Source organism: Anguilla rostrata, chromosome 8 (genome assembly GCF_018555375.3).
Source record: "Anguilla rostrata isolate EN2019 chromosome 8, ASM1855537v3, whole genome shotgun sequence".
In the NCBI taxonomy this organism is placed as follows: domain Eukaryota; kingdom Metazoa; phylum Chordata; class Actinopteri; order Anguilliformes; family Anguillidae; genus Anguilla; species Anguilla rostrata.
Window position 1 is genome coordinate 35,489,681 of NC_057940.1, and position 12,947 is coordinate 35,502,627.

Below are 12,947 nucleotides of genomic sequence, written 5' to 3' on the forward strand. Positions count from 1 at the left end.
CTATGGCAAAAAAACCAAATACACAACACATTTAGGTTGGGAGAATTTTGACAGATATATTTTTTTCCAAGCCTTACCTCCCTGTTATTATCCTCTTTGTGTTTTCCAGAATTCTTGCAAATAGATTACAAACAGTTCTTCTGTTTTCACACAAAGACGTAGAAATCATCTGACGTCATACTGTCACAAAATTGTTTGAACAAAGTTTCTGCTATTGCATGTCTGATGGAATTCCTGTAGAAATTGGTTCATGTTTTTTTTGGTATATTCGGTAGAGGTTAGCATTTCAGAAATAAATGTTGAAATCCTCTAAGCCGAAACATACATTAAACAATCATATTAAACTCTAAAGTATTAACTATAATCTACAAAAAAACATACATCTTAAGTAACTATTACACACAAATACTTTAACTACATGATCCCCAGTTGCTGCACAAATCACACATCCCTTTGCCACTAGATAGAGCGCACAAGTAATAATAATAAGGTGTGACACATTGATGTGGTTGTTCTAGATGGTACAACTCGAGCTGTGTTCTTCAAAACACTTCACTGACACAGTCTTCACTGCTGAACAGTTTCCTCCGCACCGACTGTCCGCTATCTTCACATCACTACCCCCACTGTATCCTGAATGTCAGCTCAGCTTGGGCACTTTTGATTGTACTGAAATTTTGTAAATATTATTATTATTACAGTATTATTACTATTATTTTGACGAGCTGCAGTTCTCCCACTGTGCCTATGTAGACAGAGGTGGCGCTCTCTCTCTCTCTTTCTTTCTTTCTCCCATAAAAGGGGAAAGAAATATTCAGTATTAACATCAACTCTACCTTTCTCCCTGATTTCAACATTCACCTGTGCTGTTGGTTATGGCAACAACAATAGTAGTAATAGTTATGATTACGGCAAGCTTGCTTAGTGTCAGTTAGTTTGTATGTAAGCATTTGGACTTCCGTGAACTGAAGGGCACATTGTTGTGATTTAATAGTGTCTCTACCTTGCTCCTTTGTTTCCCTCTTCCACGGCTTTCTTAATCCCTGACATTTCCAGCCGGTCTTTCTCCTTCCCCCCTTTTCACCAGTTCTTCTCTCTGTTCACACTTTCCGATGTTTTGCACCCTTTGTGTTGTCCATGTAATTATCGGCTCCTCCTTCTGCTTCCTTTCACCTCTTCCTGTTTACCTAGGTGTCTGTCTGTGCGTTATTGTGTACAGTGATGACTTGTCACGAAATGAAGCCTGTGTTTTTTCAATGTAATATGAAACTGAAACAGTTGCATTAATAATGTATTAATATAACTATGATAATTATATAGTACCCATGAAAAAAAAAACTCATTATACAATGATTGTGAGAAATTATTATATTGAGCCATTGTACTGATACAAAAACATTTGAATGATGTGTATATGCTGTTTGTATATTGCCATACACAAGCTGATGGTATCATGTTACAATTAAATAATCAAATAAACTATGGTGAACTGTTGTCTGTAATCTCTGTTTCTGACATTCTGTAAATATTTTGAATGTTTGGAATTTAATACACACAGAGAATCTCACATTCATGCAAATAATATCAAGGACAAGGGTGGGGTCATGACTCATCATTAGAGAGTCGATCAGCTCTGTCGTGGTCTTTTGTGGTGATTATGGCGTTACTTTGAATGATTTTCTGGCCACTACGTCACATATCTTCAGCTGACTTGGATATTTTACCCCAAATGGAAGTACCTTCTGCTTAGAAAAACAGTAGTTCTAGGGATATTCTGAAGCGCTGATGCCATCTCTCTTGTGAGCAGGTGAACTGAGGAAGAGCTGGAGTACTGGACTTCAAATTATGGTGTGCTCGCCACTGAACAAATAACTGCAACCATCAGAGGTGAATTATAAAGGAACTGAATGAAATGCACCTCTGCACTGGTACCTTTCCTATTCTGACCTTTGACATCTGACCCCCAACCCACAACCCCACAGGAGGTTGCTACAAAGAGCCACTGTGTGCTACAGATTCAGAATATAACTTTATTTTAAATGAAAATAATAACGAACAGAAGACTTGGTGCCATATTCATAAAACATTGCAGAGTAGGAGTGATGATCAAGGATTTTTGCATTTAGGCAATACTGTCTGTGGTCTATTTTTTGGTGACACGGAAATTTAGCTCACACATAAATGCAGACAATTCATTGCAGAATTCTATGTTTATTAGAAATGTATTTTCAATCAACCATTTTTATTAACAATCAGCCTGGAGATGTGAAAAGTAGCATTTAGGGGGTGTGTTTCATACATTTGTGGTTATTATGCAAGACATACATTTCATTTCCTTACAGTACATTACCCAGAACAGTACAGTGTAGCTGCTTGAAGGAAAAAAGAGCTACAATGCAATGTGCTATAGTGTATTGCTTTGCACTGCACACAACGTCAGACAATGTAACAGCACCAGTATTCACTCAATAGATGTAGCTGTATGAGGCATTATTCCAACCACAGTGGGAAAAAGTCACTTCTAGCCTCATCTTTTTTTTTTTAAAGAATGATTTTGAAAGAGTGAGTATACCATATGCACACCCACCAGTGGATACATGGTGAAATGGTACTGTACATCAGTTCTGCATCCTAATTAATCTACTAAAAATATACAAACAAATATAGCACCACTTAGCTACTGGGAGGGTAGAATCTTAAATCGCAATCCAAGATCTTAAAGACAAAAAAGACAAAACCAGTAGTGCTAAATCTCATTTTGATTCTGTATGTATGTATGCTTTCACTCAGTTTTGTCAAAAACCTATCAACAAAATAATATTTTTACATAAATACAATAAGAGCATATTTATCATGTTTAACATATTACTTATCACTATTTTCCATGGTCCTTGGTGAAATATTGGTGTTCTTAGCAATGTAACCTTGGTGTATAATGCATCTTTGTGCTGTTTCAGATGCAATTAATATTTTCTAAGGAGTCCAATTCTGCTTCTTCAGAAGGACTTCTCTGGACATGTTTCATTTTCTCCATTACCTTGATCCCTTCCCTCTCTTTCTCTTTCTTGCTCTATCTCTCTCATCCTCACTTCATTTCTGGAGGACCAACTCAATTCCAGATCTTCAGGAAGCTATCCCAGGATCCTGTGCAGACGCACATACCATCAGGGGGCACTCCTGTGCAACTCACTCTGTTGTCATGACCAGACAACACTCCTGTTTGAGAAGGGAGGAAGAGAAGATAGTTATGCTTTAACACACTATTGCACTCTGACAAAAAAAACAATAAGTCAATATGTCATTTTACAACTACCTATGCTCATCCAATGAACTGCACACCTACATGACCCCACCCCATTAGCCACACCCATTTACCGTCTCTCCATTTGCCCCTTCTCCTTTCTCATGCCACGCCCATTTCTTTCTCTCACTCACCTCGTGTCCACAACCTCTATGCCCCTGTCCATTACCAAGCACTCTTCCGAGTCCCTCACCCATCTTACTCACCAACTTTCTCTCCCTTGAAGGTATCCCAGATGTTGCAGTTGAAGTCATCGTACCCGGCCAAGATCAGGCGGCCGGAGACGGACAGGGCCAGCGAAGTGACGCCGCAGTTGATGCTGCTGGACTTGTAGGTGGTCAGCTCCTGGTCGGCGCGCAGATCGTACGTCTTGCAGGTGCAGTCGTCAGAGCCCGTGACCACCGCGGTGCCGGTGGGGAAGAACTGGCGAGGGAAGGGGGGAGAGCGGGAGGGCGGTGAGAAAACAGGCTCTGCCATGCATTTCATAGCAATAGGAGGTAAACGCCATGCTGAGCACTGCCAATTCTGAACCTCAGACATGAGATACAGCAGTCTGCCTGTATGCTGCATAAACCCAATCCTGCCCAAATGTTAAGTGTTAGTTAGTGCAGTCATCTGTGCATGTGCACACAAAGAATTGTGCATAAGAGTTGAACTGTGTATCACGTTCAGGTCCGGTAAGCACGTATGCATATATGTGCAGAAATATCTTAGCGCGCGTGCTTGCATGACTGTGCGTGCGTTTGTGTCTATGTGTCTGCGTGTTTGTGTGTCTTACTGCAATGGCGTTGATGTCGCTGGTGTGGCCATCGAAGGTCTGCTTGCAGGTTCCATCCCTGATGTCCCACAGCTTGGCCAGGCTGTCGCAGGCTCCGGAGATGAATGTGTTCATGTCTGGGCTCAAGGCCAGGGACATGCAATCCCCCAGGTGGTTCACGAAGACTGTCTTCTGCTTGCCGGTCTCAATGTCCCACAGGGCACTGGTGGGGTGAGAGAGGCAGGGTCAGGAGCACAAGACGCAGGGCACAGCAGTGCTACAGACAGACACAGCCCCACTGATAAAAGCAGCCATAGTGTCTGTGAGTGTGCGGCTGTACAGATGTGACTGTGTTCATGGCTATGAATAACTATTATCAAACGAGTATTGTACCTTATCGGACCTGTGTTTTGTAGTTCCAATGACCTTCAGTACGTCGCTTTGGATAAAAGCGTCTGTCAAATAAATGTAACGTAATGAGAAGGAAGAGGATTACCAAGTGGTGTCACCGGAGCTGGTGATGATTTCATTGTCATTCAAGAAGCGGCAACAGGAGAGGTAACCTGGATGTACACAAAGACAAGGCTGAGTGACTTCAACCGCTGAAGATTTTTGACAGGAGCTGCCTAACCCGACGGCACTGAAGCAGCATGAAGTAGAAAACTGGCCTCTGCTGAAGCCTAGTAATCTAGCTAGATTTTATTGCTTCTTTTATTGCTTCCAGCTTGTTTGCATAAGAGGCACTTGGTGAGTTGCACACCATCATTTTCAGAGATACTAATTCAGACAGTGGCAGGGTATAAACCCCTTCAGTTAAAGAACGAGATTCAGATGACTTTAGAGGATGGGAAACATGGTTGTGTTGAGTATATTAATTGCTTTATATGTAACTTTAAACAGCTTACCATTGTGTGAAATGGCAGGATAAAATAGGAGCAGGACAGGATATTTTACATGTCAACATGTCTATTGCACCTAGACATTGTTATTTCTCTTGATGTCTGTGCCCAAGTGATCAAACTCAAATGAACTTACAAACAATTTGTCCTTCCATCAAGCTGGAATTAATTAATCAATCCAAAGAAAAAAAATCTAACTGCCTACCACTACTTGACTCAGCGTGTTAGCTATTCAGTGAAGAACTGTATAATTTGACAGCATGAGGATAACAACTCAGCTGTGACTCAGCTGGGAGCACGTAGGCAGAACTAAAACTAACCAAAGCCTGTGTAACTGAACTACAGCTGCTGCCGACTGCTGAACTGCGGGAGCTGATAGAAAGCAAAGAGCCCTCCCAGCTTCCGCTCTTGATTCACATACCTGAGTGGGCATCCAGCTCTTTCATCACTCTGACGTTGCCATCTTTGCCCTTCAGGTTGTAGATCGTGCACATGTTGTCCAAGCCCCCACTGGCCACCAGCTCTCCAGAGGGTGCAAAAGCACATGTCATCACCCATGAGGACTTCAGGGGGATGGCATTCAACTGCAGAGAGGGTGCGGAAAAGGGGAGGGGTCAAATCAGTCGCGTATTTCACTTACTTCCTGAGTGGAGAGGAAAAAGATCCATATAAAGTGAGTAGTTATGACATTTTTCATTGGTTTAAAACTAGCTAAATAATACATTTAAAAAACAGAATAAAGAAACTCTCCTGAAGGTAAATTTAAAAAAGGTCAAATAAATCTGTCCTTTCCTCATATTAAGGTATTCTGTCACTAGGTTAGGCTTCTGTCACAAACATTTTGAAGATGTCGGTGATAGAAGAATCTGTGTTTGCATTCATATTCAATACCAATAGAATTTCACAATATTTCTCTCATAAAAGGTCAAGTTTAAATCAAACATTTGTCATGTCTTGTTTGATATCTAAAAACAAGAGAAGCATTATCATATTTTATTATAAATGAGTACATTTTTTAAGTACATATATATTTCCTCCCACTGCATTTCACTTGCAAACTGAATTCAGTGTGTTCATGTTACCTTGTTGGAGGTGTGGGCATCCCACACAATGAGCTTGCCATCCTGGGAAGCACTGACCATTAACCTGGGTGAGAGAAAAAAGAAATAAGAGGAAGAGGGAGACTGATAAGAAAAGAGGGAAAATATGGCGGCAAACTGACTGTGCATTTTGATTTTCATAACCTATGATCAGGACATTTTCCACAGGATAGTATTCGATTACTGTTCCATGCTCACATGTGTATGAAAGTGTGCAAGGATAGAGCAAGAGAGCAAGTGAGTGAATAAGTGAGAGACAGAGAGTGAGAGTGAGAAAAAAAATGGGGAGCGAGAAGGAGTCAAGAGTCTGGACCATGAATGTGCCCATATGCAAACTGATGTCCAGGGGTGCATGGACCTGTGAGCACTGTGGTCAGGCCACAAAATCAGATTCTATGGGCTACAGATTTTTCTAGGTTTCCAGCATTTCATCAGCAGAAGGCCACGAGAACAGGGCTGTTCTTAAGGAGCCTTACAAATGACCCAGTGGAGTGATTAACCAGACCAGGTTAAAACCTAGTATATGGCTGGACCTAACACACGTGATCCGGCTGACCAATGGTGTGACTTCAGAACTCGGCCGACCAATGGTGAAACTTCATCACTCACTCAGTCACTCACTCAGTCAGTCACAGACATTCGCATTTGTAGGGCTGGCCCCGCTGTTGCGGTCCAGCCAAAAATGAATGATCCTGGATAAAGGATCAGCACTACTATACAGGATCAGTAATGTCTACCCTGAATATGATGGAGAAACCGTATGTACATCAGGTAAATCCCTGCGTGGACATTTCCTATTTGGAGTACATAGAGATCTCATACCTGGAATCAGTGGCCCAGTGCATGCCATAGATTTTGGCCAGGTGACCCTTTAGTGTCTTCCTGGTCTTTGGCTGGATGCGCCCAATATCTGGAGACCCAGACGCCACGGAGTCCAGGGTTGTGTCCGCAGCAGTCTTGCGTGCCGACTTGTGGTGGGAAGGGAAATAGTCACTGTTATTTGGACACCGACGACAACAACAAACATGCTGCTCAGTGGTAATAATGATCAGGAAACCTCCTTCAGCCTTCGAGATGTGTAATATCTTAACATTTACGAAGCCACTGCTTTGGAGGAAGTGAATAATCCCAGTCTTATTATTGATGCATGTATTCTACTGATAATTATATTTTCATATTAATATGGACAGGAAAATGTTAGTCTTGAAACACTACTTGAGCATCCAATTGTTGATAATGTAATTTGACAGTGTTTTTGCTTTTAGATGATGGTTAATTTTAATATTAACACCTTTTAATAGTTGTGTAAGACGATCTGGATAAGAGCATCTGCTAAATGCCTGTAATGTAATGTAATATAGCACATTAATGAGATTGGTTTTGCCTGTTATGATGATGCAATGATTACTGTTCTGCCCAGTGCTGAAGGAAGTACAAGAGGAAGTTTTTGCTTCATGCTTCATTTAACTTACTGCAATTTGATCTTTAAGGGTTTTGATCTCCTTGCGCAACTGTTCCAAGTCACCCATGGTTATGGCAGGTAGGTGCTGTCACTGACGAAGGAGTGTGATCAAACAGGTAGAGGCCTAGGTAAGAGATAAAACAGCTCTTCACTTCCAATACACACTGAGTTTGTGTTATAATTACCATCTTTAATTACATCCATATATTTAATTGTCATTTATTTTCAGGATTAAGTCTAACACATGTTTAGTATTATTATGTAGCTTCCTGCTCCCTGCCCATATAGGGGCATCAGTACACTCATACACCTGAAATCTATGTATTCAGTCAACAATGCATTTTTATATGCAAGGGTGCATACACACAGTTACACACATATGCACTTTAGTGCCTCATACAAATAATCTTAAACTAATTACATGAGCACATGCACTCACACACACACATCCAGACTTGCCTGCAGACATACACATACACACACATGTATATGCCCAGTCTTCAAAGATGGTGGGTTTTCACTGATATGTACAGTAACCATCTATGCATGTACATCAGTCTAGTGTTTTTATCATGGGCAAATTTCAGGGAACGGGTTAAAGCATATGGCTATGGTAGACCGTTCAGCCCTTGTTGCAGGAAAATGTGTGGCCATCTTGAAAGTTGCAGCCATCTTGGAGTTTTGGCATGCTAAGGACCTGTATTGCATGTATGTATAGTGTATAGTGTATATGTAACACATGATGTCTCCTTCTGTCACCTCTCTCTCTATTCCCAGATTTCCCCACATTTATCTGTGCTAAATGGCATGTCAGGTGACAAGGCAGACCAAATGGATTTGCAGAAGACTGTGAACAGTGAGTAAGAGAGCAATAAATACAAATGCACAGCATTCATGTGAATGTCTTTGGCCGAGCAAATCCTCTTTACCTATATGTGCAAATAAACAGATGTGAATTAGACCCCCCATACTAAATAGTGAAGAGGTCTCTACCACAATTAATATGATTACCGGATTAACAACAACATTTTAGGACATTATTGCATGGCATTTGGAATTCTGTTGTATTTAATATTTACTGCATAATACAGAATTAAGCAGACAGAACTGTACCGTTTCCACAATAATTACTGCAATGCCCATCATTGTTATACCTTTCGTTGTACTCAACTAAACATGTTGGACATTGTATGAGTGTATTGGACACTGGGGGGCATTAAAGCCAGCAAAGACAAAGGGTGGAGAGCTACAGTGCTTAAATCCCTGGAGGAGATTTTAAAGAGAAGCCCTTTGAGTCAAATCCCCTGTCATCCGATTACTGACTGCTTTTTACGACAGGATCAGGGAGGGAGAGAGGGAGGGGGAGGTGGGGATGGTGCTTATACAAAAATTCTAACTTATGCTTTTTAATTCATACATTTTTCCTGTCTCCTGCTGAATCGTCTCCTATGATGTGGATGTTGATTCTTTACTGTGCTTTCACCTTTATACTTCCTGACAAACACTGCCTTCTGAGCTAAGCTAAATTACAATTGCAAATGATTACTTTTGCTTCCATTAAATTAAAGCAAAATATTAGTTCAGTATTGCTGAAATGTATTCAATGGAAAACTTAAAATTGTATGATACTGTCTTAATAATGGCAATGTCATACATTACATTATTGGTCAAAATGATATCAGGTCTAAGCTATAAATTCTTAAGTTAAGCTTCTCATATTTGACACACTTCCTAGTATAAGGATGCATTTCAATAGTGGCCATCAAAAACCATGCTAATTTATTGCTTTAAAGTACAACTGTGAACAACATAATTAGTCTGCATCTTGGTTTCATGACTATCTGTAATTTAAATCTTTTAACCCAAAAAATGGCATGCAACCAATTCTACAATTAATAAATATGGCAGAATTTAAGAAATTACTTTATTGGAACTTCTACATTACCCATATTTTCTCATCATAATTGTACAAATTCTTAATTAACATGAATCAGTTCATTTGCAGAAAATTGGTCAGTTACAACTAGTTTTGCATATTGATTAGCGCAAGCATTCCACAAGGTGTCAATCTGATAGTGTTGTCATGCGACTTGCTATTTCTAAAAACATAGAGTGTTTATAAAATGTTGCAATTCATGTTATTTCAAATTGTAATTACTGGTACTCCTGAAATAACTTTGAAAAGTATTGTGGAACACTGTTATGATGGAACACAAATCATACAAAAGTGCAAAAAAAAAAAAAAAACCCACTCACCTTTACCTTTGCTAGGGGATTATTTTACTTTCTTCTGAATTTCTCTTCTCTTTCCTTTTTGTGGTCCAACTTTTTCTCCTTATTCCAGGACTTGTTCTCTCACTCTTTCACTCTTACCCTCTCCCACAGACTGACTGATGTGTGCCTGCGAGACTCTCTCTGTCTCTACCTTCGTCTCTGAGGACCAAGGAACATCTGAGGATTGAAGGGGATGAAGAGAGATCAGGGCTGAAGGGATAAGATCTAAGATGGAAATAGAGAGGAAAAAAGGAAGAGAGAGAGAGAGAGAGAGAGGGAGAGGGAGAGAGAGAGAGAGAGAGAGAGAGAGCATAAGGGAATGAAGGTAAATGGATTGAGTGAGGAATCAGGTCATGAGGTCAAAAAGAGCAAGTTAAGCAAAGGACAGAGTAGAGGAGGGAGAGATGTGAGGTGGATGAAAAGAGAGAAGTACATGAGAATATCCAGCAACAGTAGTCGGTTCGGAGATACAGAAGAAGACAGGAGGAGATGGAGGTGTGTGGCATGGAAGAAGAAAGCAAATATGTGAGCCAGGTGGGGAGCAGAATTGCATGGAGTTTATAGTTTTTTTTACAGCCAGTGAAAGCCATCCAGAAGACTAGATGGATGACCTCTAATGCTAGCAGTCACTGTTAATTAGCTTCATTAGCATCCTTATTATTGCCACCGCGGTCCACTATTGACAATAATACTGCTTCGATAATTATAAATAGTTTTAGGCATTATCATCACATTTGCTGCAATGATTCATACAGAGACATTGAATATATCATGGTTCTTGCTGGATGAGCAGGTGAATGTGTTTGGGTTTTTTTTCTTCAGGGGGTTTAGGTTGAAGGGGTTGAATTATTTTGTCAGTGTTAATTAGCTCAGCCCGGTTAATCAGGATTTAATTGGATATCCGGGGGAATCTGCAATCTCATTAAGGAATTAGAACAACCAAAGATGGACATACGTCACCACAGACACAGAGAGAACGAGAAAAAGGAGAAAAGAGAAAATGGACAAAGTGTTAATGAAGGAGGTACACAGAATGACTCCACTGTTCAGCCTTTAAAAATATAACTCTAGGCCCAGACTCAGCACACCTGTACTCATCTTCAGAAATGAGAAATGCCCCACAGGCTCTCCTATGCACATTTCAATCTGTCAAATCAGGACAGGGTGTTTTTCACAAAACGGTGTTCCTGCCATTGCCAGGTTAGCTGGACTCTGACTCTCACTCTGTAGGCACATGTGCTCTGTGCATGAAACACCTTTAAAAATGTGGAGCAGAACCACCATGAAGACACTGTTCAAATTATGATCATGCGGAAAAACACTCCTCAAAGAAGGGCAACCATTCCATAATGTGTGAAAAAGGAGAGCTTTTACCGTGTTAAAACATTGTATACACCTGTGTGCCTTCAGATACAGATGTGGCAGAAAATAAAATGTTCATTCACCACAAACAAAAAAAGTATAAAAATACAATTTGCACATAACCTGTTCACAAATAAAATGTCACTACAAGATGCTAAAATATTTTTAATAATAATTTTTAGTTCATATACTAATTGCATTGAATGTCCTCTATCAGATTGAAAAAAAACAACTAAAAAAATAAATAAATACATACACACACCCTAGTCTTTGTGCAGGTGCTGGAGTTATAGGCAAATTCAATTTAAAAAATACTTTTTACACTAAATGTCTGCTGTCAGCTCTTTGTAAATATTTCTCTTTGAAAACATGTAATTAAATCTACATGTGAGTACTTGATCTCGAGCAAGGAGAAAGCACCAAGTGAAAGGAAACATGGTGCTTAGCCAATCAGGCTCCTGTACGTTATGGTGCTCACATCAAGCTACTTAGCTCTGTTTCTTCAACATTCAGCTGCACAGAATTAAATAAACCAATATTATAGATCCCCCATGCACAGAATATTATAATTCTAATAGCTAACAATAGAACAGCTAAATTTTTAACTGTAACTGTATTATGCAATGCAGGAAGAGCGATGAGCTCTTCAAATTGCACTGTGATTAAATACCTTGAGGTTTGGCAAGTGTTGACAACATGATCGTCACTAAGCATGGCTGCCTGGGCTCTGAAGATGATGGAGATAATGTCATTCAGGATATCTAAAATAAGAAATATATTTGTTATCACCTAATCAAATGACATGCAAAGTGCAACTTGTACTCACACAACAGGTTTTTTTCTTTTTCTTTTCTTCTCAGCGAACCATATTTCAGAATTCAGAAGACTTGACTGGTGCTGTAAAGCAAATCTATTAACATCAAACACAGGATACTCATTTGAATTTAATTTGTTGCAGCACAACTATCTATCTATCTATCTATCATAATTTGTGACATTTCCAAAGTTTCCAAATTTAATGAGAAATCTAAAATTGACTAGATATTGAGAGAAATGTTTGAATCTCATATTCAAGTGAAATATATTTTATACCTTGTTTAAAAAGTGACAATTACTGAAACTCTACAGCTACAAATTGCTGCAAAAAACATGGACCCACAACAAAAACCAGCAACCTTGAGACATCATGGAATAGAACGAGCATGGTGTTAAAATGTAGCTGAGTATGATTCAGGACTGCACTGACATAAAATGCTGGCATGTCTCTTTGATTGCATTATTAATGTATTCCAAAATGTCAAATCAAGTGTAACGTTCACTGAAATTAAAATTAATTTAAATGTATGAATTTAATGTATGAACTTCAGTCATTTGTAGAAACACACCAAATGCTTTATTTGAATGATAACATTAATAAAGGTTAATAAACTCTTATGAACTCCTTATGTACAATTTATTGACTTCTGCTTTATCAGGCAGAAGAACTGAACTGCAGATAATGGTAGGGTATTTGTAACTGATTAGTAAATAAAACCATGATCAGAAAAAGACAATGTTACGTGATTGGAGGGCTCCAATTTTCCAATGAAGGACTTCTGTTTCCCTTGTATACACCATTTGCTGCAATCACTGATTGCCACCAGCCTGCACCAACATCCAGTCAGCTGTAAGCTGCGCACTCAGCACTCAGCTATGCAGACATGTATGGTTGTGGTACTTGTAGTTGTGGTTCAGGTCCACAGGATAAAGGTGAGGGCATTATTTTGTGCAAAGTAAACAATATACAATATGT

General features: G+C 39.6%; 1 protein-coding gene across 2 annotated transcripts; it reads right to left on the minus strand.

Annotated features, from left to right (window-relative positions):
- Positions 1-2,191: 2,191 nt before the first annotated feature.
- Positions 2,192-9,989, minus strand: LOC135261539 (guanine nucleotide-binding protein G(I)/G(S)/G(T) subunit beta-3-like). 2 transcript variants are annotated; one of them, XM_064347972.1, is made up of 9 exons: positions 9,782-9,989; positions 7,530-7,643; positions 6,880-7,025; positions 6,040-6,103; positions 5,379-5,541; positions 4,555-4,621; positions 4,080-4,281; positions 3,508-3,724; positions 2,192-3,216 (listed from the first exon to the last, which is right to left on the minus strand). In XM_064347972.1, the coding sequence occupies exons 2-9, from the start codon at positions 7,584-7,586 to the stop codon at positions 3,110-3,112; spliced, it is 1,023 nt and encodes a 340-aa protein (XP_064204042.1). In that variant the 5' UTR covers positions 7,587-7,643; positions 9,782-9,989; the 3' UTR covers positions 2,192-3,109. The 2 variants fall into 2 exon arrangements, with proteins under 2 accessions (XP_064204042.1, XP_064204041.1); XM_064347971.1 differs by having other exon boundaries at positions 9,776-9,989.
- Between the last annotated feature and the right edge of the window lie 2,958 nt (positions 9,990-12,947).